The sequence below is a fragment of the Pimephales promelas genome, chromosome 4 (assembly GCF_988280905.1).
Source record: "Pimephales promelas chromosome 4, fPimPro1.hap1.1, whole genome shotgun sequence".
NCBI classification, from domain to species: domain Eukaryota; kingdom Metazoa; phylum Chordata; class Actinopteri; order Cypriniformes; family Leuciscidae; genus Pimephales; species Pimephales promelas.
The window spans coordinates 9,152,653-9,177,500 of record NC_142772.1 but is presented as its reverse complement, the minus strand read 5'-3'; the positions used below and the strand labels follow the sequence as shown (position 1 = coordinate 9,177,500).

Here is a 24,848-nt window from a genome sequence, read left to right as displayed (position 1 = left end):
TAATTTACTGTTATTACTATGGTAATGACATGTAACATGTAACAAGGACACTGTAAAATGGTGTTAGCGATTTTTAGAATATATATAGCTACAGGAAGTGCCTTTTATTTAACTTAAAATAATAATCTTATAATATATATGCCTTTTGTACTGTTGCCCTAAAAAAATATGTGGATGTATAGGGGATAAGTTTACAGAATTTCAACCAGCTTTGTATTTCTACGTTTTTGATGAATAATGAAATAATTAATTAATAATGAATAATTTAACTCTTTCTCCATTTGACCTGTACACAAGTAACCTCATTTATTATTTGTCAGCAAAAGTGACCAGGATGGCACAAAACACTTCATTTGGTGGACTTTCTCAAGTTTTTGCCTCCCAACAGCTCTTTTCTGTAGTCGATGAGTACCGATTTCAGGAAAAATTTCACTTTTTTAATGCTTAGACAAGTTTTATTGCAGTAAATTGCCTCTTTAGTTTTTAATAATCTTTCTAATTATGTTAGAATGGGAAAGTGCTATAGAGAGCTATAATGATGGTGATGACACAGGAATGCTATTGTTGGATTTTTATTTTTCAATCTGATAAACAATAAAAACATTGACTGGATAGCCAATCAGAATCCACCAGATTTTAAGGAGCTTTAGTATTTAAAGTGTCAGACGACATACAATAACTGCAGCGCTTATAATGAACAGAAGGTTAACGTCCATTGGTGTGGACTCTAATATAGTCATCTTTGTTTTGAACAAGCCTTTACTCTTCTGTTTCTCGTAGGAATGGGTCAGGAAGCAGGAAAGTCTGCGTGGCCCAGACCAGCCGGAGGATACCAGACCATCTCAGGCAGGAGGTACGGCCGGAGACACGCGTATATCAGCTTCCGGCCGCTTACAGATAAACAAAGAGCCACATCTGGCGTGGACTGTCAGAACATGGAGAGGACGAGTAGTCAAAAGGACCAGGCAGTGGGTACGTACCAGCTGGTGATGGAAACATTTAGTGCGTGATGAAACTAAAGAGCTATTCAACTTTAAAGGTGAAGTGTTATTTTCTTGCTACAAACATTGAAAAAAAAAAGGAGTGCAAAAGTGTTGAATGCTTTTGGTTGATAAAACTGATAGTCCCACCCCAAACTCAAGCCAAGCATTTAAATATGCTTTACTGGTCACTGATTACTGTATTAAAATATTATAATGTTTTAAAATTACTTATATTATTACTAGCTATTCCTGAGTAAGTCGAAATCTGTGATCTGGAAAAGTGGATTTTGAGATTTCACTGGTTCACATGGTGAATAAACAGCTTTGTAATATTGGGAACGTAACTGGGGTTTTAAAGAGCTCAAATATGTGTGTGTGGGTTGTTCTGCTTTAGAGTGGAACATTCATCACCTTTAAAAGGTGTAGATGGAAACCCTGTAGGAGAGCATCTGACTTTATTATGCAAATATATATGAGAATGATGAGGGGGGGTAGAAAGTAGTTTGAAATGTGTTTTTTTTTTTTATAAAGTGACTGTCAAGAAGTAGTTTGAAATCTTTTTTATATATATATATATATATATATATAGAGAGAGAGAGAGAGTGATTGTCAAGTAATGCCCAGGTCATATTTCACCCCTAAAACCAGAGGAAAACAATAAAAATATGTACAAATATGCAAATACAAATATGTTTTTTGCATAAAGAAAAAGAAGCCTGTAATTGGAGTAGAAAACTTTTTTTGTTTTTGCTTTGTGACATTTTCTTGAAAATTAAGCAAAGTAAAGTGTTCTTTTTGTCATTCTGTAATTTGATTAATAATAATTGTCTTTATAAAAACATTTTACACTGAAGTAAAATTATGTCACAGTAGTATTTATTCTAATTAAGGTTATTATAGTGTTTAGAAAAATTATTTTCATCAATTTATTACAATGAGTGAGTATTTTTATTTAGTTCTTTTTAAATGACAGTAATTTTTCATCATTTTGGAGGAAACGTCATCATCATGAATGAGACACAAAAGTATAAGTATAAATAATTATTTTATTCTTTTGAGACAAAATGTAACCAGGACATTTTTGTGTGACTCTAACTCTAAAGTGCATATACTCTTACTTCCATATACAAAATAATTAAAGGAATAGTTTACTTAAAAATGAAAATTCGGTCATGATTACTCATCCTCAAGTTTATTTCTTCTGCTGAACACAAAATATGTTTTGAAGAATGTCGGTAACCAAACAGTTGATGGACCCCATTGACTTCCATAGTATTTTTTATCCTGCAATAGAAGTCAATGGGGTCCATCAACTCTTTGGTTTCCAACATTCTTCAAAACATCTTCCTTTGCATTCAGCAGAAGAAAGAAACTCGCACAGGGTGAGTAAATCATGACAGAATTTCCATTTTTAAGTGAAGTTTTACTTTAACTTCTATCCAGTGAAGAAAAAAGAATAACAACTGAAACATTTTCCCCTCTAGCGTCAAAGGCCAGCATTTCGTCAGTGCTTCAGACTATCCTCCCGACACCATGCACAAATTCGGTGCGCTCGGAGTTAAACGCAGCTTCAAGTCATGAGGGCCACAGCAAGAGGCAGTCATCATTGTTACGAGTCCTAAAAGCACCCTCCAACCATTTCAAGAGACCAAAGACTGAACGGGTAGTGCCATACGACAAACAATATTGTCCTGGTATAGAAAGGAGTGATAGAGCTAGAGTCTGGCCCATTAATGAAGACCGCAAACCTAACCCGGAAGCTCTGAGTTACATTAACATTGATGCCTATGAGCCTGACAGTAGCGGAGCTGAGGAGGAGGACTTGAGTTTAAACCCGTCTCTGCCTGCTCAGAAGAGACTTGATGGTATTTGTGCTTTGGGTGGAAATATAGATTCGCTTGATGATTCACATCCTGATATCTTTCCAAAAACAAGTAAACGTTCAGCGCAAACGGTACCATCTAAAAACTTAACAGAACTTCCTTTCGAGGAACCAGATTTTCAAAGAACTGTACAAGCAAATGGGAACGTTGGTCAGTCGTTGGTTGGTGAAGACCAAGCTCCTAATGGTCACGGGGTTATGGCCGGTGCTGCAGGCGTTTCCTATATGAGCACAGAAGAAACATTACAGTCCGAAATGGTTGTGAGGCCAAAGATCCGCAAACAGACGAGCGAGACTCACCTTGAGAGGAGGAAACGTTCAGAAAAAGAGGACGTGAGCCATTTGTCGGGCTCAGCGGACAGAAACAAGTGTGGCTCGGCACCTCCGGGTTTCCTCGCACAAACAAGCCCTGAAAATGAGTTCCTCTTTGAGTTTCCTCCCATGACCTTGAGTGACCTCTACTCCAAGGACACTAAAAGTGTGAATGATGATAACACTAAAGTAGATGATGATGATGATGACAATATCTGGGAAGATCTGGAGAAATTTGAGCCATCTACAAAGGGTGATGAAAGGTACAGTATATATTGCATGTATCTCAATGCAGTAGATTGTACAGAAATATTTAATTGCACAGATTCGTACAGATTAATAATCTGCATGAAAATAAATGCGTGCTTCATAATATTATATATACAGAGAATCTCATCAATGCCAATGGTCATCATTACTCATTGGTAACACAGCTGGTGTGATGAGACTCTAGTGGTTGGTTTTTGACAAATGGATCACACATTGATGTCATTACCTTTTTTAGCTTCTTTTTATTTCTTTTTACATGATGGCAGACAATCTTTTTCTGAGAAAAGAGAGAATATTAGATGTTATAAACTTTTACACTTTATATATTTTTTTTTTACAAGATTTAATTGTTTTTGAAAGAAGTGTTTTATGTTCGCCAAGGCTGTGTTTATTTGTTAATAAAATTAATGAAAAAAAATAACATTAATGAAAATATTATTATATAGTGTCTTTAGTGTCATATGATTTTTCGAACATCATTCTGAGGTTATGATTTGGTACCGAGAAACGTTATTACTTATTATCAATGTGCGATTCAGCATTCATTTTTTTTTTGTAATATTATAGACGCGTATGTCTACCAGCAGTGTTGGGTTGTAATGTATTACTAAGTAATTCATTACTGTAATTTAATTACATTTTCTTTTGGAAAAAGTAAAATAAGGGATTACTCTTAATTTCTGTAATTTTGTTAGTTACTTCGGCAACACTTTATTTGAAGGGGTGTGTGCATAAGACTGACATGACACCTGTCATGAACATGAAGGAGTCTTTATGAATGTTTATGACTGTTGTCATTAAGTGTCATTCGGTAAATTATGACACTTTTAATGCAAAGTTGACATTGTTTAAATTGTCTTTGTTATGACAACTTGACATCAACCAAGACAAAAAATGTCTTGATTATGACAACTTGACATTAACAAAGACAGAAATATCTTTGTTATGACAACTTGACATTAACCAATAAATCATAACCTGTCAACCTGACATATTTATAACTAGTCCAACGTGTTCCACTTTACTTGAGGTAAGGGGAAATATTAATGACACTGTTGTTAAAGCATTTGACGCATTTGTAATAACCCTTAATGACATCTTTATAATTAGTACGATGTGTTCCACTTTACTTGAGGACAAGTAAAATATGCATGTCACAGTTATAATGGTGTCATGACGGCCAAAGTCAAAACCAACCACATATGATAGGGTAATGTAATGTTAACGCAAAGCTAAATAAGTTTGATAATTAAATCTGTTATGACATTTGTGGTAGGTTATGATTTCTTGGTTAATGTCAAGTTGTCATAACAAAGACATTTTAAACAATGTCAACTTTGCATTAGAAGTGTCATAATTTACCGAATGACACTTAATGACAAAAGTCAAACATTTATAAAGACTCCTTCATGTTCATGACAGTGTCATGTCAGTCTTATGCACACCCCTTCAAATAAAGTGTTACTGTTACTTCTTATGTAATTGCATTAAATACCGTATAGACTACAGAACAATTCTATATTAAACTATAGTGGATTTGACATAATAATTTTACATCATTGTTAAAATGTATGTTTTTTTTTCCATAACCTCCTTTTAAATACTTCGATCAGTTCAGGAATAATTCATGCAATTTTATATTATTTATTTGAAAGAATTAAAGGGTTAGTTCACCCAAAAATGAAAATTCTGTCAGTATTTACTCATGTTGTTCAACCCCGTAAGACCTTCGTTCATCTTCTGAACACAAATTAAGATATTTTTGATGAAATCTGACTACTGGATCACTCCTCCATACTAGTCCATATGCGTCTTGAGAGATTGAAACTTGCCGGCCTCGAAAAGTTATTAAAGACATCGTTAAAATAGTCCAAGTGACTTCAGTGGCTCAATCTTAACTTTATCAAGCACCGAGAACACTTTTTGTGCACAAAAACAAACAAAAATAACGACTTTATTTCAACTATTCACTTCCTTCTCTATGGGCCTGTAGTCGGTTATGCCGAGTTCAGACTGCATGATTTTAGCCACGATTTTGGCTCGCCGACAGGTTTTGAGAAATCGCCGACAAATGCCCGAAATCACAGGCAAATCGGCGCTCGTTCACGCGAGTGACAATCACGCAGTGTGAATGAACAAAGACGCGAACTGAGAGAATCACCGACGAGTCGCCGACGCCCGTGAGATATTTGGCATGCTAAATATCTGGACCTGTCGGCGATTCAAAATCCTGCTGTGTGAAAAGTGTTTTGACTGAAAACTACATCGGCGATCACCGGCAGCCAGTGAGAGAGCAAGATAGAGAGCAGCGGGGAGTTCGGGGAGGAGTTATAGATCACATATCAACATGATATGGCATTGTTTCAACAAAAAAAGCTTCTTCTCGGTTTATTTGGACACAATAAATGGAAGAAAAATGAGTAGAAATTTGGCAGGAGCACTCGTGTCTGTTTCACCAGCTGTACCACAACCGGGTCGAAAAAAAAAGTCTCACGTGAGAACTCCGGTCTTGCACGTGTGGTGTCGCGCGTTGTTTCCTTTTCATATCTCACGCGTGTTTGTTGTGAAATGTAGTTTGCGTGCAGCGTGCTAGACAGAGTCTGTCGGCGATTTTTCTAAAGTCATGCAGTGTGAAACCTTCTGTCGCCGATCCATCGTCCAGTGTGAACACAGCAGCGACTGAATGCTGGCCAAGATAGTCATGCAGTGTGAAAAGAGCAGCGACCTGACTACTTTGAAAATCGTGCAGTCTGAAAGAGCCATTAACGTAGTGTGATAGAGTAGAGCCACGTCACACGTAGGCTCACTATTGGCCGACGCTAGTCATGTGTGTGATGCGTGTGACGTACAATAACAGAAGCTTACGCTATTAAACTAGTAACCTGACTCAAAGCAGAGAGAGAAGGAAGTGAATAGTTGAAATAAAGTCGTTATTTTTGTTGGTTTTTTGCCCACAAAAAGTGTTCTCGTCGCTTGATAAATTTAAGATTGAGCCAAAATTTCATCAAAAATATCTTAATTTGTGTTCCGAAGATGAATGAGGTCTTATGGGGTTGAACAACATGAGGGTGAGTGAATACTGACAGAATTTTCATTTTTGGGTGAACTAACCTTTTAAAAGCAGTTTCATGTCTATCCTTGCATTGTTCAACTGTTTCAGGTTGAAATGGGATTTAGAAACTAATTAGTAATGCAATACTTTTTAGAGAGAGTAATTAGTACTGTAGGTTCTAATTAATTACTTTTTTTTTTAAAGTAACTTACCCAACGCTGTTGTGTGAAAGGGCTACTGTCACTTTTAATCAATTTAATGCGTCCTTGCTGAATAAAAGTATTAATTTCTTTAAAAAATCATACCGTTCCCCCAAGCATAATAATTTATTAGATTTCGATTCAGTTGAAGAAAAAGCATATTTTTATTTCACACTCTAACAACCAAAAGCATAATATTTAGCTCCCACATTTTGTTTGCAATCGGTATCTATTTTGCAATCTTTTAATTATTTCTATAGCATAGTCATTTTCTCAATTTTTACATCACTAATTTTGAATGTATTCGATAAAGCTGAAAATGTAATAAATTTACTAATTGTATATGTTCGCTTGCTTATATAGGAAATTACAAAATCACTAGAGCCAGAACGATATATATCGGCAGGCCGATATTATCGGCCGATATTAGGCATTTTCCAAACTATCGGTATTGGCAGTTATAATGGCCGATAAATGAATATTTCAAAAATAAAATAAAAACGGACTAAACACGCTTCAACCATGTCATGAGAGTTGGAGTTGTATAGTTTGTCCACCAGAGGGCACTCTACACAGTCCCTGTTGGCAACACTCGTTGAGTTGGTCACGATACATGCATTGCTTGAATAGCAATTAAAAGAACATCCCCATCAGTTCTCTTAACTCAAATAAGCATGACAAAATTTGTGACTATCATGTCCAGTTTTGCTGCTGTTAAATAAGCCGAGAGTAAAGTGGAATTAGCTAGTAATAGTTACGTTACGTTGTTACAGTGTAGTTGACTGACCTTTTATTTTTTGACAATGTGACTAAAGTATTTCTTTAATAGCGCGTGACAGTTATAGCAATGTGACGTATCATCGCTCCTTGGCGTGTTATATGAAAATGTACAATTTGCAGTATGACATTATCCATTGCTAAATTATGGCTCATTATAGACTAGCTAACTATAAAGCTAGCTACTCTCATCAGTCTGTTCTGTTGTGACAATAAATGAAACAAGTTTCTTTTTAAAATGCATTATCATATTATTTTAGTTAAAACTCATAAATAACTACAAATAACTAATGTTAGGGAAATCTGTTAATGTTTTGTTGCGAGTTTCTAAAAAAAAAAAATATCGGCCGATATATCGGAATATCGTATTTTAAAACCTAAAAATATTTGTATCGGTATCGGCCTTCAAAATCCTTTATTGGTCGGGCTCTAAAAATCACCCATATCAGGGTTTTAAATTTGTCCCAAATTTTGATTGCAGAGTTACAAAAATTGCAAACTCAAGTGGACGAATCTCATTTTTTCAAGGTTAAACCCCTCCTTTCATGGACTGTTTGTTGAAAAGGAACAACATTTTAACTTGGTTCGTTGTGAAAAGTCGCTCATATAATGTAAATCAAGGATGAGTTTGGGCATTTACTGTGAATGCTTGATAAGGTATACACTGAGCAGGAAATGAGTGAGGTGCCAAAGGTGCTCATTCTGCATGCCAATGCTCTTCAGCTAAGAGGATTACCTTGACTTTTACGAGGTGCGCTGTGCTCACGTGTGTGTGTTTGTGTGCATGTGCGTGTATCCTGCTCTGTGTTCTAAGCAGCAGCTCAGAATTCAGCGAGGGCGAGTGGTCGGCTTCGTGGACGTCCGACTCTGGGCTGGAGAAGGAGAGGTGCACAAGTGAAGAAAGCTGGGAGACTCTGCCTGGCATGGATGAGCCTCCTGGAAGCAGCAACAGTCTGGAAGAAGTGCCTTCTCTCAACCTCGCTCTAGAGTAAGCACAAAAACTCTGAACACTTCAGTAATACTTTGGATAATATCATTACATGGCTGTCATTGACACAGACAAGTGTTTTTTTTATGATTTTTAATGTTATATAAAATACATTGAAATATGTTCACAAAAAAAAACGTTTGGCTATAAAAATGTATTTGGTAATGCATAGTAATTTTACATTAAAACATTCAATTTGCTTTCTGCATGTTAATAATTTGGCACAATGGAGAATATTTTTTTTTTCTTCATCATTTGAACAAACATCATTAAGAAAGGCTTCAGATGTAAGATTAACTCCATAAAGTATGTGAAAGTTTTGACATTATTTAGATCAGGGTTCCCCAAACTCGGTCCTGGAGGGCCACTGTCCCTGCAGAGTTTAGCTCAAACCCTGATCAAACACACCTACCTGTGAGTTTCTACCAGAGAATGTCTAATTGAAGAGAATTGGCACTGGCTGGTTACTTCCGGTTTCTGGACTGGCTGCAGTAACACGTCTCTGTCCATGCGGGGGCGCTCGCGGTCGAGTGCAGAATGAATGGGAGTCAATGGGGTTTCACCCCCAGAAATCCACTTTTCTCATTATGTAATTTTTTGTCAAGTAATTTTAAAGTTGCACTCAAAGGGGAGGGCTAAGATAATACACTCAGCTGAAAATTGCATTTTTAAGTTCACTTATCTGTTCTAAAAATCCATTCAAAACTGTGACGACGTCACACAATAGCAGAATGCTAGCGTGTTCCGGTGTTCTGTCGATTTGTCCTACCTTGTCAGATTTTCCTACCGTAGCGCAAAATTATAGCCATATCTATCGGTTCATCCTACCTCGTCGTAAAATCCTACTGAGCGTTTCTGCTTCGCGTCTGTGACTAAGTTACATAAAATATTTCTGTGTAACTTTGCCGAATTTTCTTATTAGGCCATGTTACGGTGATTTTACAGTGCAAAGTAACGTTACCTCTTCAGATTGTCCTATGAAATAAACGATAGGATGATTTTACGTTGCAAAATACCTCATCAGATTGTGCTACCAGTATGAAATAAACGAGTAGTATGATTTTACAGTGCAAAATGCCTCATCAGATTGTCCTACCAGCAGGGGTGTAAAGTAACGAATTACAAATACTCACGTTACTGTAATTAAGTAGTTTTTTTCAGAAATTGTACTTTTTTGAGTAAGTTTAAAATTGTGTAATTTTACTTTTACTTGAGTACATTTTAAATGATGTATCGGTACTTTTTCTCCGCTATTTTCCTTCTGTTTGTGGCCGTTACTCGTTACATGCTTGTTTTAATTTGATTTTTATCCATCAACGTGATTGGATCGAGTAATCGGTCTCGTGACTGTCATCAATTCAAATTAAGCATAGAAAACTTACCGCCTATTCCTGCTGTTACTCGTGACTGCTGTGGATGTGCATTCATCACGCATCGATTCAATCCAGATATCAGCGTCTTCTTCTAATATGTTAAGGTACATTTCACATTTCTGCTTAATATGATATTTATATAGGCTGGCCTGTCTACATGGCCTAACATTTGGTCTGAGGTTGGGGGAATTGCGAGACGAGTTCATAATGCGGTGAATTCCCGCTCCCATTTACTTCACAATCATAGAGACGCGCGTCACGATCTGTGCACTGCCGCGTCTCGCGCTCGCCATGCCGCCAGATTCAGAATCAGTGCACATGCCGTTAACTTGAACTGCATTACTTAATAAGAAATTAGCACAGCTCGTTAATAAACAGCGTTTTTTGATTGATCCATTATATGACCCGTCTTCATTTGGAAAGTGCACTTGCGCAAAAACATTTTTCATGCTGAACTTTTTTTCTTTTTTTTTTGGATGCATGCTGCTGATAAAACAGACAAAGTTTGTTTGTTTCTTTTGTAGAAGTTTCCTGGATATAACTTCCCTATTTAATGCACGATTTTCCTTACAAATTATATTATCAGCATTAATGTGAGTAAATGTAGCCGTGTAAAATGTAAAGGATGATGCCACCCTTCTAGAACAATGCATTTACGTTTAAATTGTAACATATTTAATAGCATGGAATAAAAGTGTGTAATTAGTGTAAGCTCACTATCTTAGCCTTTTTCAGTGCATTAGTTGAGGTAATATGATAATATTAGTGATTCTCATTTATCAAAACACTAACATTGGTACCGTTTTGGAGAGAAATTGGGTATTTTTTAATTTTATTTAACCCATCTCTTGGTGTGTAATGCTGAACTATCATATGAGTTTCTAAAGGTTTTTGAATTCTTTGCACAGTTATGAATATTGATATTTTATGTGCAACAATAACATGCTCAGGCCCAGTGGCTTTTCGCCTAATTTTAAATGCTTTTCCCCCCAAATAATATGATTTAAATGGTGATGAGTGTACTGATTTGATGCATTTTAAAAAGATGGATGATAGATATTCTTCAATCTTTCTTACAAAGAACAAATGTGAATTCCAGTATGTGCATTTTTTTTAATTTATAAATTGTAGTGCTCAGTGTTTATTATAAGGGGTAGAATCCGCACCTCAGTACTCACTACTCACTACTCTTGAGTACTTTTAAATAAGCTACTTTTTTACTCTTACTCAAGTAGTTTTTTGGACAAGTACTTTTTACTCTACTCACACTACATTTTTTGGAATGTAATGGTACTTTTACTTGAGTATGTTTTTTCAGTACTCTTTCCACCACTGCCTACCAGTATGAAATAAACGAGTAGAATGATTTTACGTTAATGTTTTTATGAAAAAAATGCTAATATGAATTTGCTTTGTATGAATGTGAGAGTAAACAGTTCTCATTACTGCTATATATCTTTGTATAGTAATAATTGACAAAAAAAGTGAAAAACTTACCTCAGATTAATAAGATCTCGCGCAAGTAGTAAAATATTATGGGCGTGTTGTTCAGCGTGACAAAAAATGACGTATTATTGATGTGCGCATGCGCAGTAAGCCTTGGTAGGACAATCTGACGGGTAGGATGGAATGTCAGAACACCGGCCAACAGCCTAACCTGTAAGAAATCAAAAGGACATAAGTACTCGTTCATTCGACTTTTGGCCTATAATCTATATTGAACTTGCGGAATCAGCAATAAAATCTATTATGAATTAACGACAAGCAGGTGAAAGAGACGCATTTAGCCGTTTAGCCCCATAGACTCCCATTCATTTTGCGCTCGCCCGCGATCACCTCCAGTGGAATTCTAATGGAACTGCAACCAAGATAATACACAATGGGGCTAATAGGAAGTGCCAAGGCTCTCCGTTAGACGGGCTCTGTTTCTACTGATCCTGAAGACCTTGATTAGCTTGCTCAGGTGTGTTTGATCAGGGTTGGAGCTAAACTCTGCTGGGACAATGGCCCTCCAGGACCGAGTTTGGGGAACCCTGATTTAGATATTGACCAAGTGGCAACCTGGCTTCCGGTTTCTCTCTTAAATCCAATACGGAAGTGACTAAAACTGCAATTCATCGATTTTCAGCTAGAGACAGGCTGCAAAAGAGAGTCAATCTCATATACTCCCTATGTTACTATTGCTAATTTATCAGCACAAAAAAAACATCTTTACAGCCTGGTTCAAAAAGTGGTTTTGGTCTATATAGTTAATTTTGCCCTTCATGACAACTGTGAGGGGTGTTTTTTTTTTTTTTTTTTTTATAGCTCATCCATTTAAGTTACATTTACATTCATTCATTTAGCTGACGCTTTTATCCAAAGCGACTTACATTTGCTATATGTGTCGAGGTCGCACGCCTCTGGAGCAACTAGGGTTAAGTGTCTTGCTCAGGGACACATTGGTCGCCATCACCACCAGTTATATTAAACCTCATCACTTCACCTCAGCTAATCCCGCCTCTTTGACAATTTTCGGTTATCCGGAAGTGAAGCGCTGCCAAGACGGCAACGGTCAGCTTCACTTTGCTCTTCGGAAACCCACGTGTGACGTCACGGACACTACGTCCATGTTTTTTCGCAGCCTATGATATTTACAGGCGCAACAGGACAATACATCTTTGTGTTCCGGTTCAGTTAAAATGACAAATGCATACTTCGAGAGCGCTCCACAAGATATTTTTTATTAGACCATCTGACCACTATGATCAAATGTTTTCAGCATTTATTTGAAATTGATTTTTTTTTTTCTTCGTAACATGTATAAATGTCTTTACTGTCACTTTTGATAAATTCAATGCATCCTCACTGAATAAAACATTAATTTTAAAATCATATCTCACTGACTATGTTGGCACAAACAGAATGTTGTCTGGACTTGATTAATAAATTGGCCATACGCCTTATTCACGGCAGCGCCATCTTTGATTTTTAATGAGAATGAAAGCAAGGCTGTGAGGGATAGTCATGCATCTCTTCAATGGGCTGTACTGTTATTTAATGTGTTTTCGGTTTGTTCTGCTTATGAAACACTGGAAAAATATCTTTCAAAAAAATGTCAGTTGACAAAAAAACTCCCGACAATGTAAGCTGTGGAAAATTGTAAGTAATCTAGGAGCTTTATTCAGCTTTTTACAGCGGATGCCACTGGAAACACGGTAAGTCTATCCCTCACAGCCTCACTTTCATACCTGTCATGGCGCTGCTCTGAATAAGGTCTATTAAGATTGGTCTCCACTTTCTGACAAATGAGTCTTTCCGTGGTACTGCTCTTATTCCAATACCTTTAGTCACACAGAAACGAATGAAACAAGTCAAATTAATTTGAAATGTGTCTCAAATATTAAGGCATCCCTAAAAACGTTGTGTTTTTCTGCTGTCCTGTGCTTGTTTGTGGTGTTCTTCAGAGAGCAGACCCCTCTGGAGGAGGGCGAGATTCCCTGGCTGATGTATAATGAAGACTCGGGCAGCAGCAGCGATGAAGACCCTGATGGTGTCAGTCAGTTTGTGCACCCTGGACTCTTTATCCTGGATGGAAACAATAACCTGGAGGATGATTCCAGCATGAGTGAAGATCTGGACACAGAGTGGAGGTCAACAAACCTAATATACATCATCAAAAATGATGCAATGTCATCCTTTAAAGGGCACATATCATGCAAAATCCACTTTTTTTAGCCCTTAAATGCATTTTGTTGTATATTTGTGTTTAGTGTTTATAAGTACAGAAAAGATGAAATTATTCTCTTCAGGTGCTTCGTTTATATCTTTATATTCTGTTTTGGTCATATTTTTCAACCTGCTAAGATTTTTCTGTTCTCTATTACGTTTTTTGAACAATTACGTCACAGTATTTGCAGCGGAACTGACAAATAAGGACATTACCGGCCCAACACTTCGAGCAATCCGCCATTATTATTTCTCGCTCCGATTTTGTAGTCCGAGCTCAATAATGCAGAAGTTACAAGAGGGCAAGTCAAAAGGATCGGTTGTTGGATCTAGTTAGCTGAAACACTTCAAGGATCCCCACTTCAACAACCTCCGCCAGTATAGAGAAGGGTTTGCCGATCGACTTTGTCTGAATGAGGGGTAAATTTCTTAGCTGCTGTGTTTTCTGACGCTTACTAAACGTAAGTTATCATATTATTATCAATACAGATTTTTAGTGGTAAGATTAGACCGTAGTCATTTATCTTATCAGTGTGCTTGTTTTAACGAGAAATAGTCGACTTTCACTAATAACACAACATATACCACTGCATCCATATGAAGATGTTGTTCTGCAGGTTCGTCGTCGTCTTTTTCAACTCGCTCGCTCTGGCTTGAATATGTTAGGCTTGATGGACAAGTCTTCCGTTGTTGACATTTTGTTAACGTTTGAATAAAAATGTTCTTTGAAGCTATAGTAATCGTATATCTCTTATCAAACTACAATAATGGCCGAACACGGGGAGTTGAACCGACCGTGAACTCAGCGACCTGGAAAGCGGGCGGGGGGAAAGACGCAACTCCTGTTTATTTAAAGGGGCCGCTTCGAAACGACTTGCTCACAGAAGCACATCAGAAAAGGGGTAGAAAAGGGGCCTGTGGAGCTATAATAATGAGGAATTCAGACCCAAGCATTGCAGTTATGCTTTATATAGACCACAAATGTATGATTTATAAGTAAAAATGAATGATTTAAAAGCATGATATGTACCCTTTAACTCTTAAGCCCCCGATATACTTGCAGCAAAGTTCTTTTTCGTTCTTCACTTAGGGGTAAAAAGAAGTCGCCGCGGTATACTGTTAGCAAACATCCTGACGCCACGCTCTTGGGAGCGAAGTTTAGATGAAGTAAGGAATAACTGACGACAGTCCGTTGAATTATTCACTCCGCGAAGCCGTTACACCTCGGGTGTGCATTATTTTTCAAATAATTCAACGGCCTGAAGTCAATTATACCGCTTATACGACAGTTACCACATCTCAAAACACTAATTTCTTACGCATCTAATCCTATGCCTCCGTCGCTAATTCCAAAACATCATTTTACAGGTAGTAACGGAGGTTTGAGCCTCTGATAGCAGACTAATGATGGAGAACACACTTACGACTCACTGAAATATTCAAAGACTGTTTCCATCGACTGTAGCAGGTCTTAAACACCAACTGTGAACAATTGCACACCTTAGAACGTTCTAAATCTAAACCAATCAGAATCAAGCATTCAACAGCCCTGTAGTATAATAACAAAATAAACAAACGATAAAATTGAAAAGAGCAGCCAAGAAATCATCCGATTATAGTGACGTGGATATGTTTGTGCAAGATCTGCAATTTGGCATTCCAGTCAAGTCACTTAGCACATTTAGGTTGCTTTAACGCAGGGATGCGAGAGCATGTCAGGGGAGACGCGGAGTATAGAGCTGCACGATATGATGAATCGATAGAGATTTATCTGCATCTAAATATATCCGTGAAGCTCAGGACTCCTTAAACACAATAGAGCTGCAGAAAAACTTGGATGAATGAGGAGGAGCGGGATGTGCTTGATTATGAGTTATTAAAAGCACAATAAACTAAGACTAATTTGTCAGATTACTGTGGCTCACATCCGAAGCACACGAGTGCTGAATTCAGCTCACTTTCGTGGCTTATTGCGCTTGAACGGTTAAATACACACATTTATGTGTCAAAATGGGGCGCAACCTTGAATGTTGTGTTGGAAGGGAGGCCCACAGTCCAGTGTTGTAGTACTCGAGACTCGGTCTCGAGACCATATTTTAATGGTCTTGGTCTTGTCATGGACTCGTCATGGAATTGACTCGTACTCGAACATTTTTTTTTTAGGACTCGGAATTATTCCCGAGTCCACTCGAGTTCAATTAAAAATATTTTTCATGATTATTAATGTATGTTAATAAAATATTTCTTTAAATTGATTGACACGCCCAGTGATTGGTGATTTTGTAGTGCGCAACTGCGCATGACAAATTGTAATAAAATTACTTTTAACACCACCTACTATGTGGCCTTTTTACCCTAAACTGATCATATTTTTAAAACTCTAAGTAAATTCAGTAAAAAAAAAAAAAAGAGGATTTCTCTAAGTAAATAAAAGTAAATTAGGTAATCACTCGACCGTCTCTGGTCTCGGACTCGACTCGGACTCGACTCTCTCTGGACTCGGTCTTGACTCGGACTCGACTCTCTCTGGTCTCAGTGTCGACTCGGACTCGAGTGAGGTGGTCTCGACTACAACACTGCCACAGTCTTTGACTTTTAAAACCCCTGCTTTAAAGGAAGCAACTTTACAGTACTAAGTAAACATGAAAAACTGTCATTGTCTCTTTCGATTAGAAATACAACTTCGACTATAAAGCAACTCTCAAGTGTGTCGCGCTCAAGTGTGTTTTTACTCGTCACATCAGTTCGTTCTTAGTATATGGGGTCTTTACAGAGTGAATCTCACGAAACGTGAATAACGATTACAAACCTTTAAATTAAAAGGGAAATGACATTTCATTTTATTGTTTTTACCATTGTGACATTCATTTATTTTCATTCCTGTTACCATAATGCAAGAAACTCATTCTCAATCTCATTCATGGTTGTATTTTTTGTTGTACTTCCTTGTTTTTAAGCTGATTTTTAAGCTTTTTTACTGTAATACAATAATTTAACTTAATGTTTTAAACCTTTGCTAATAATGTGAACTACGCATTATGGTAATGAGAATTTGAGCGGGAAATATGCTTTCATTTTATGAAAATAATGTCATGGCCGTAAGTTACAAACAATGGGCTTAATTTTCTTTATGCTAAATAAATCTGGGTTGAAACACAACCTGAAAATGTTTTCATGAGATTTAACCCACCAAGCATGTCTAAAATATGAAAATCGTTGTTGATTTATAAGAACATTTTACTTAACTGTTTTGATTGTGTTAGCTGCAACAGGAAACGAGAGATGATGTATTTTAAAGTCCTTTGTTGTTCAGGTTCCTTGATGAATTTGGTGATGGTTTTGGGATGGCTCAAGCAATCTCTTACGTGGATCATTCCCAGCTCCTCACTTACATGGCATTAGAGGAGCGTCTCGCACAGGCTATGGAGGTGAGGGTCCTTATTCTGCTTAATCGTGATCCGTGTAGTCTGTTGTGATATCAGTGTTTGAATCACTGCAGTCTAACTGAATTAGGTTTTGAGGGCATTAAGAGTCCGATTAATTTTTTTTAAGGAAGAGTAGCTTCTTTTGTACATCATCAGGGCCCATTTTTATTAATGTTCGAATTGAATGGAGCCTAGGGTGACCACCCATCCCGCTTTGCGTTGTACTGCACTGCATTTTCACCCCTTGTCCCGCACGTCGCATATTGAGGGAATGTCCCGCATTTTCATCAGTCTGTTAGTTTTTAATTATCATATTAAGAAAACGTGCATATGTTATTTTGACTTTTTAAGAAAGCATTTTATTTATTGTTTTTGCAGCGTAGTTTTTCACCCAAATTCGTCATAAGCGCAAATTCAACAGCCGTTTTTTATGTTATCCAATAGTTTAAAAGAAAGGAGTAAACACGGCCACTTGTAGGTTGTGACAGCTGTCAATCAAAATGTGGAGCGGTGATTCGTTCCATGTGTTCCCTGTCCGAAAACAAATGGATAATTCGGTCAATTAAAATTTTAATTTAACAGAATTTATCTGTTGTTGTTGGCTGCTGTGATTGTTTTAATTCACATCCTTTCTAAAAATATGAAAGTTTTTGGTTTTTAATATATTCTTAATACATATAATAAGACTGTCTATCTAATTTCATGTTGTTTTGTATTCATTTGTTCCTTGTTTATTTTGTTGGATTTTATTTTAGAACAGTTTCTAAAATGGTTATCTGCATGATGCCCGCTGCCTTTGGACTCATTGGACTGATGTTGAATTTAAATGCCATGTATTTTACAAAAGATATTTTTTCTGAAAGGGACTAAAAAACAAAGAATTGTTATCAGCTGAAAGGCAGAATACAAATGTTTTTATATAGTTAGATAGATAGATATTATTTAACAGTTTCAGGGTATGTTTTAGTGTTGGTAACATGTCCCACACCATTTTACAAGATGTAAACAACACTGGTCCAGAAACACTTCCTGTTTCAGTTTGTAACAGTTTTCTTTATTTCACATGTAAAGAAAACATCTTAAAAATATTTGTTTAACTTTTTGATTCAGTTTTATATGTTCTGTTGGTTGTATTTTATCCCAGCTTTTATGTAGTGTTAAAAAACTGAAACAGGAAGTGCTTCTGGACCAGTGTTGTTTACATCTTGCAAAATGGTCTATAATCGTCCCACATTTGGTTTGTTTGATGGTGGTCACCCTAATGGAGCCGCAAGACCTGTTTTAATTTGATTATTGTTCATTTCTTAATGAGATGAAAGCATAGTAGTCTTCCATGATTAATGCTGCTTTTTCATGAACAAATAAATATTGTATTTGCATGAACAGCTAAGTTGTTCAAATAAATGATCCATCTTAATTCAACCCAAAAAGACAATATTGAAAAATTGGACTCAGCAAACAGCAAACTTAATTGATTTCAGCCAATGAGAGCACACACTAGAAATGTAAGGCTTAACGTATAATTAACTCTCTTCTATCTTTATCCAGAGGAAATTAAATATGCTAATGTGTTTTGTTGTGTTGCAGGCAGCACTGGCTCATCTGGAGTCTTTAGCTATAGATGTGGAGCAGGCTCATCCCCCCGCCACTGAACAGATCATCGACTGCCTACCACAGATCACCGTGCCTGCTGAAAACATTGGTACTACTGCCGTTACTTGTAGATGCATAAAGTGCACATAATTCAGTTCAGCAGTCAGCATCAGTAGAGTTTTTAACAGGCTTATTTCACCGTTACACCATATTCAGAATATTCCACCTCAAATGTCTTAAAGGTGATCTAAGCGAGGTCACAAAAAATGTTGGACCGTTTCGTTCCCATTAAAGTGCATTAAGGCCTGTTCACACCGGGACTAATTTCGCGCGCGTTATTCGTCGACGTTTAACGCCTCGTGACTAAATAATGGGCGCCAATGTGAGTGTTCACACCGACGTGAAAAACGCCACGCGTAAAGCGTCATTTTTAAAAAAACGCCTCGGGTTTGACGCGTCAAAACCTATCCGACCAACGAGATTGGCCGGTTTGCTCATGTGTCTGGTACTTCTGAAGTTGCAGTAAAACACAACTTGGGGGCGCTCAAATACAAAACGGTCTTGCCGAGCACACATACGGCGAAGAAGAGATAAGATACCTATGGGCAAGATGAATGTTGAGCTGCTGGTCTCGGAGCATAAAGAGCTATAAGATAATATTTATATTAGTATTTCTGTAGTAATAGTATAGTATAGGGTGACCAATAGTCCTGTTTTCCTGGGACATGTGTAAAATGGTCACTTTGTGCTTTATAGAAATCTGAGTTGAGATGAGAACTGCGCATAGTGTCAGTTCGATTTTGACAAGTGAGGAGAGGAGAACCGCTCTGCCGACTCTTTGTATTCTTTCTTTTATTTTATTTTTCTTTTGTGACCAGATGTTTGTTTGTGGTTTTTTTTTTTTTTTTTTCTCGCTTGATCCCCATCATGTATGAGGACGAGTGTAACGTTTGAGTGGTTTTATTAAACGCGGGGAAATACAACAACAGTCTTTCGTGCATCTGTTCATCCGACATAGTGCTATGTTTTTATCTCTGGGCAACATCTCAACTTTGCGTTACACATGTCCTGTTTCCACGTCCTGTCCTGGCTGTTTTTAAGTGATGAAAATGTCCTGGTTTAAAAAAAAAAAAAAACTGCTGGGAAAGATCAGTTCTACAGCAAAATATAGATGGGCGAACAAGGTGGACGAGGAAGAAAAACAAGATAAAGAGGATGAAAACTAAAGATATAAATAGATTTTGTTAGTTCGTTTTTGTAAGTTTGTGAGAGCTATTTTTTGTTACATTTGGAGGCATTTCTTTTAGTTATTTATACAGAAGACATTATTTCTATCATTATTTCATTTGTTTTTTGACGTTTCTGTCATAATAAAACATTGAGACATGAATATGATCACCCTAGTATAGTATTCTATTATTATTTCTGTTTTACATTAAGCGCCATCTAATGTCAGGGAATGAATTTGGATGTTCACTCGGCTCATCGTCAGTGAAAAACGCTTGGGTGTGAACACAAAAAACGCGTTGAAAAACGCTGACGAATAACGCGCACTGATATTCGTCCCGGTGTGTACGGGCCTTTATATGGAGAAAAATCCTGGAATGTTTTCATCAAAAACCTTAATTTCTTTTTGACTAAAGAAAGAATGACATGGATATCTTGGATGACATGGGGTGATTTAAATTATCAGCAAAAGTTTTTTTACAAGTGAACTACTCCTTTAAGTGATTGACTTGAAATACTTTGTGTACTCCTTTTTTGTGCAATACGAACACCAGATGAGAAATGTTTTTCACAAGACCCAACACAGATTGGATGCTGGGAAAGTAATGCTCGCAACGCTAATGTCCCACTTCAACTTTATGGCTTGAGTGCATTTGGGGTGATTAATCTGCTTTGGAAAGCATAAAATGACTCCAGTTTCACCCATAATGACTGAAATGAGTCATTTGATGAGTGCGTGACTGGATCCAGACGTGTTTAAATATTTGGTTCGGTGTCAAAGGTTTACGATGGAAAGCAGAGTTGTGTTTTACATACATTGACATGCCCTCTCTCTTTGGTTCTGCAGAGCAGGAGCAGTGCTGTGCCATCTGCTGTTGTGAATATGTCAAAGATGAGATTGCAACCCTGCTTCCGTGCCGCCACATGTTCCATAAACTCTGTGTCACTCTCTGGCTCAGAAAGGTATTGCTGTTTTTCTTGGAGCTTGTGAAAGAGCCAAAAAAAACAGGCTAGTTCACCCAAAAATGAAAATTCGGTCATCATTTACGTTCCTTCGTGCTGTTTCAAACCTGCAAGACTTTCGTTCATCTTTGAAACATGATTAAAGATATTTTTAACATTCTTTCGTCCTTTTTGTCTATCCATTGAAAGTCAATGGAGCCAAAATTGTCATGCACTGAAGTACAAAAGGACACTGTAAAAGCTATCCATATGAATCAAATGCTTTAATCCATGTATTCTGAGGTGACAGAATTACTTTTATTATTTATGATGGTCAGTGCACCTACATTTAGCTCATCAAATATGGAAAACGAAAGCTTTATGATCGAGAACAGACCCCGTTCGTTATCGTGCCTCAAGGAAGCACCTTTTAACTTTCATTGCCCATATTTGATTTTCTGGTTGTGTCTGAAATCGAACATTTTAACCCTTTAGCTGTAACCCCCTTTTTGAGAATGGGGGTTAAAATGCACTATTCAAACTTAAATGGTTGTAATTTAAGAATGCTTTGGAATATATACCCAAGTTTGGTCTTGTTTTAAAGAAAACACTCAGCAGAATATTGCTGAAGTGAAAACACTTCAAAAAATGAAAGTATGAAAAAGTTAGGGAAGTTTAAATTTACAGTAAATTAAATATACTGTACTATATATTTTTTATTTTATATAGAATATATATTTTACAAAATATTTTTTACTGTAAAATCAAAGCCATAAATCTTATCAAGTTATGTTCCAAATTTGAAATTGGTATCACAAAAATTGAAGTTCCCATGAGATTTTGTTTAGGCGTAGTACCAAAAATAGCCACCGGGTGCCATTGAGTTCCATTGAATTTAGTAGTATATGTTCTGCCTTAACAAATCAATAAATTTCTGTCCAAATATCAATTCTGTCACAAAACTTGGAACCTTGAGACTCTGACCTTTCTGACAATATCTGTTTTGTCAAGATTAGAAAAAGGTTTTGATCATAAATAATGAAATAATGATGCCCAAAAGGGGAGGAGCCTGCTAAAATAAGTACCGTTTCTATGGTAACGCAACATTCAATTATAAAATAGTTTTCACAGGATGAATTCTGAGTTTATAAGCTTTCAAATGATACCTAATTTATGATAACTACTAAAATATGTGATATAATAAAAAAGGCGATAAAAAATAATATATTTTAGAGGATAATAAATATAAATATCATTTTTAGAGGATAATATTATACTATAATTTTTTTATTGAAAAATACTAGATAATATGTTTTATTGTGATCTTTTAGCATAAAAACAGAAGTTTCAATGATTAAAAGTGGGTGCATCGACTTTTTGTGACAACGGTCAAAACTCCTGTTATGATGCAGAATTTTTGAGGTGCACTCTTGTCATAAATTAATCAATTACTCTTCCTACATAATTTGTAACACAAAACAGGGGTAGAATATCTATTTAGAAGTCTCAGACCTTTCCAACGATATATAATTTGTCATAATTAGATTAGGATTTAATAGAAATATAGTGAAGTAAAGTTAGGCGTCCCGGTACCGGACGGTGACAGTTAAGGGGTTAAAGTAAAAACATTTTGGTTATATTGACTTCAATGGAGGCACATAAAACTCTTAGGTTTCATTCAAAATATCTTCACTTGTGTTTTGAAGATGAACAGAAGGTTTATAGGTTTGAAAGTAAATGATGACAGAAACAGAATTTTTTTTTTTTTTTGGTGAACTATCCCTTTAAGCTTATATTGACGTAACTTTACTGTATTTACCGAATGTTGTCTCCCCATGATTTTCAGTCTGGGACATGTCCAGTGTGTCGCCACGTTCTGACCCCGGAAGTGACCGATCCCTCGTCTTTAAGCTCCGAACAAGAAACGCCACCATCCAGTCACAGTGCGTCTGAGGGAACGTGTTGAACGGCAGTCACACACCCATCTAAACAATCCCGCAGAGAAGTACTTAAATAATAAATAACCAGTCTCACTGAGAAATTCCCATCTTAATATTTCTTTGCTGGAATGCAGCGGCCAGATACCATTTAGCCTAGCGACTTGTGCTGCAATTCATGGTCCAAACGTGGCGAACTAAAACTTATTTTCTGAGAAAATATGAATACGTATATATTCATAGGAAGCATATTTATTCATGTTTCGATTAAAATGTTTTTGTACATCAAGGCTAAACATAATATTTACTTGTATTTAACTTTTCACGTCGTGTCAAGTAAAACGTTCAAATGCAATCCCTCAATAAAAGCTCACATTTGGTTCAAATAGTCATTTCTTTTATCAATTCAGCGTCAAAATACCTTCCAAAGGTGTTTGCTACCCTGAACTCTCTTCAGATATCTATTCAGAGTACATTCAGCTGCATTGTTACATCCAGACTTAAACGCAAGTAGCTGGAAATGAATGATAATGGCTGTGCGATTCTATTTCACTGTGGTTCATAAACATATTTGTATAAATCATCCAAATCATGGGCCGCTGAATAGATAGTTTTCACAAAAGCACCTTTGGGAGTAATACCATTTCTAGAAGGCTGACAGTCTGAACTGGAAAATATGATGGTGGGGGACTATAAATACGAGATGGCTTTGTGCCGTTTACTGCGAAAGCAATTGGCATGTATTCAATGTCCTGTTATTTAGAGGCGGCAGCTCGTATCTTTGGAGAAAACCATCACAGAATAATACACTGAGAAAGGCAGAGGTGTGTGTGGCAGTAGCCCACCAAAATCACATGTACATTCCCTTACACATGTATAATAATTAATCTTAACTCATTCATAAGACTGCCCAGAGTATGTGTAAGATTAGTTTCAGATTTTTGAATTTGTGAATGTTCTGTGCAAATTGCATGCACAAATTTGTGTGAATGAGACCCACTGTTCTTAGAAGAGAAACTCTTAGATAAGCCTAGCTCGCAGAAGTGAGTACACCCCTCACATTTCAGCAAACATTTTGGTATATCTTCTCAAGGGACAGTACTATAGAAACTTGAACTTGGGTATATTTTAGTGTAGTCATTTTGCTGCTTGTATAGCAGTATATATTTACTGTCCTCTGATAATAACTCGACATACAGCCATTATTGTAATGAGTAAACACCCTAAGTGAACATGTCAAAACTGTGTCAATATTTTGTGTGAGCACCATTGATATCTAACATTACCTTAATGCTCCTGGGCATGGAGTTCACCAGAGCTGCACAGGTTGTTGCTGGGATGCTCTTCCACTCTGAGTCCTCCATAATGACATAATGGAGCTGCTGGATCTTAGACATATGACACCTCTCCACCTTCCGCTTGAGGATCACCACAGGTGCTCAATAGGTCATATCACCCTGTAGCCCAAGACTGGTTACCCACTGAAGCTAAGCAGGACTGAGCCTGGTTAGTACCTGGATGGGAGACCTTCTGAGAAAGCCAGGTTGCTGCTGGTAGAGGTGTTAGTGAGGCCAGCAGGGGGTGCTAACCCTGTGGCCTGTGTGGGTCCTAACGCCCCAATATAGTGATGAGGACACTATACTGTCAAAGAGCACCGTCCTTCGGATGAGATGTTAAACTGAGGCCCTGAGTCTCTGTGGTCACAAAAAATGCCAAATTTGCCCAGTGGCCTCTGTCCATCATGGCCTCCTAATCATCCCCATACACTGATTGGCTTCATCACTGTCTCCTCTCCACCAGTAAGCTGGTGTGTTGTGGGCGTTCTGGCGCAATTTGGCTGCCGTCGCATCATCCAGGTGGATGCTGCCCATTGGTGGTGGTTGAGGAGATTCCCCCCTTCTATGTGAAGCGCTTTGAGTGCTAAGAAAAGCGCTATATAAATGTAATGAATTATTTATTATTATTATTATTAGGTCTGGAGAAATACTTGGCCACTCCATCACCTTCAGTTTCCTCACCAAGGCAGTTGGCATCATGTTCTGCTTCAGAATGTCACAGTACATATTGGAATCCATGTTTTCCTCAATGGAGCACAGCTCCCCAGTACCAGCAGCACTCGTGGAGCCCCAGACCATCACCCCTTTTCCACCAAGGCAGAGCTGGTGTTGGTTCAGAGCCT

The 24,848-nt window shown here is 37.2% G+C and overlaps 1 protein-coding gene and 1 long non-coding RNA gene across 3 annotated transcripts in view; one reads left to right on the top strand and one right to left on the bottom strand.

Moving 5' to 3' along the window:
* Positions 1 to 23,055, top strand: part of pja2 (praja ring finger ubiquitin ligase 2) — a 24,124-nt gene extending 1,069 nt beyond the window's left edge. Inside the window, exons 2-9 of one of the 2 annotated variants that reach the window (XM_039662331.2) lie at positions 781 to 972; positions 2,468 to 3,440; positions 8,294 to 8,464; positions 13,284 to 13,469; positions 16,859 to 16,973; positions 18,558 to 18,672; positions 20,638 to 20,753; positions 22,579 to 23,055. In XM_039662331.2, coding sequence (XP_039518265.2) covers positions 783 to 972; positions 2,468 to 3,440; positions 8,294 to 8,464; positions 13,284 to 13,469; positions 16,859 to 16,973; positions 18,558 to 18,672; positions 20,638 to 20,753; positions 22,579 to 22,698 — 1,986 coding nt within the window. In that variant the 5' untranslated portion in view covers positions 781 to 782 and the 3' untranslated portion in view covers positions 22,699 to 23,055. Of the gene's footprint in view, positions 1 to 780; positions 973 to 2,467; positions 3,441 to 8,290; positions 8,465 to 13,283; positions 13,470 to 16,858; positions 16,974 to 18,557; positions 18,673 to 20,637; positions 20,754 to 22,578 lie in introns of both variants that reach the window. The other variant, XM_039662330.2, reaches the window with a different exon arrangement.
* LOC148981618 (uncharacterized) lies at positions 8,933 to 10,075 on the bottom strand. Its single transcript, XR_016168232.1, has 2 exons — positions 9,481 to 10,075; positions 8,933 to 9,425 (listed from the first exon to the last, which is right to left on the bottom strand). It is a non-coding gene; the product is annotated as an uncharacterized LOC148981618 (long non-coding RNA).
* Positions 23,056 to 24,848: the final 1,793 nt, after the last annotated feature.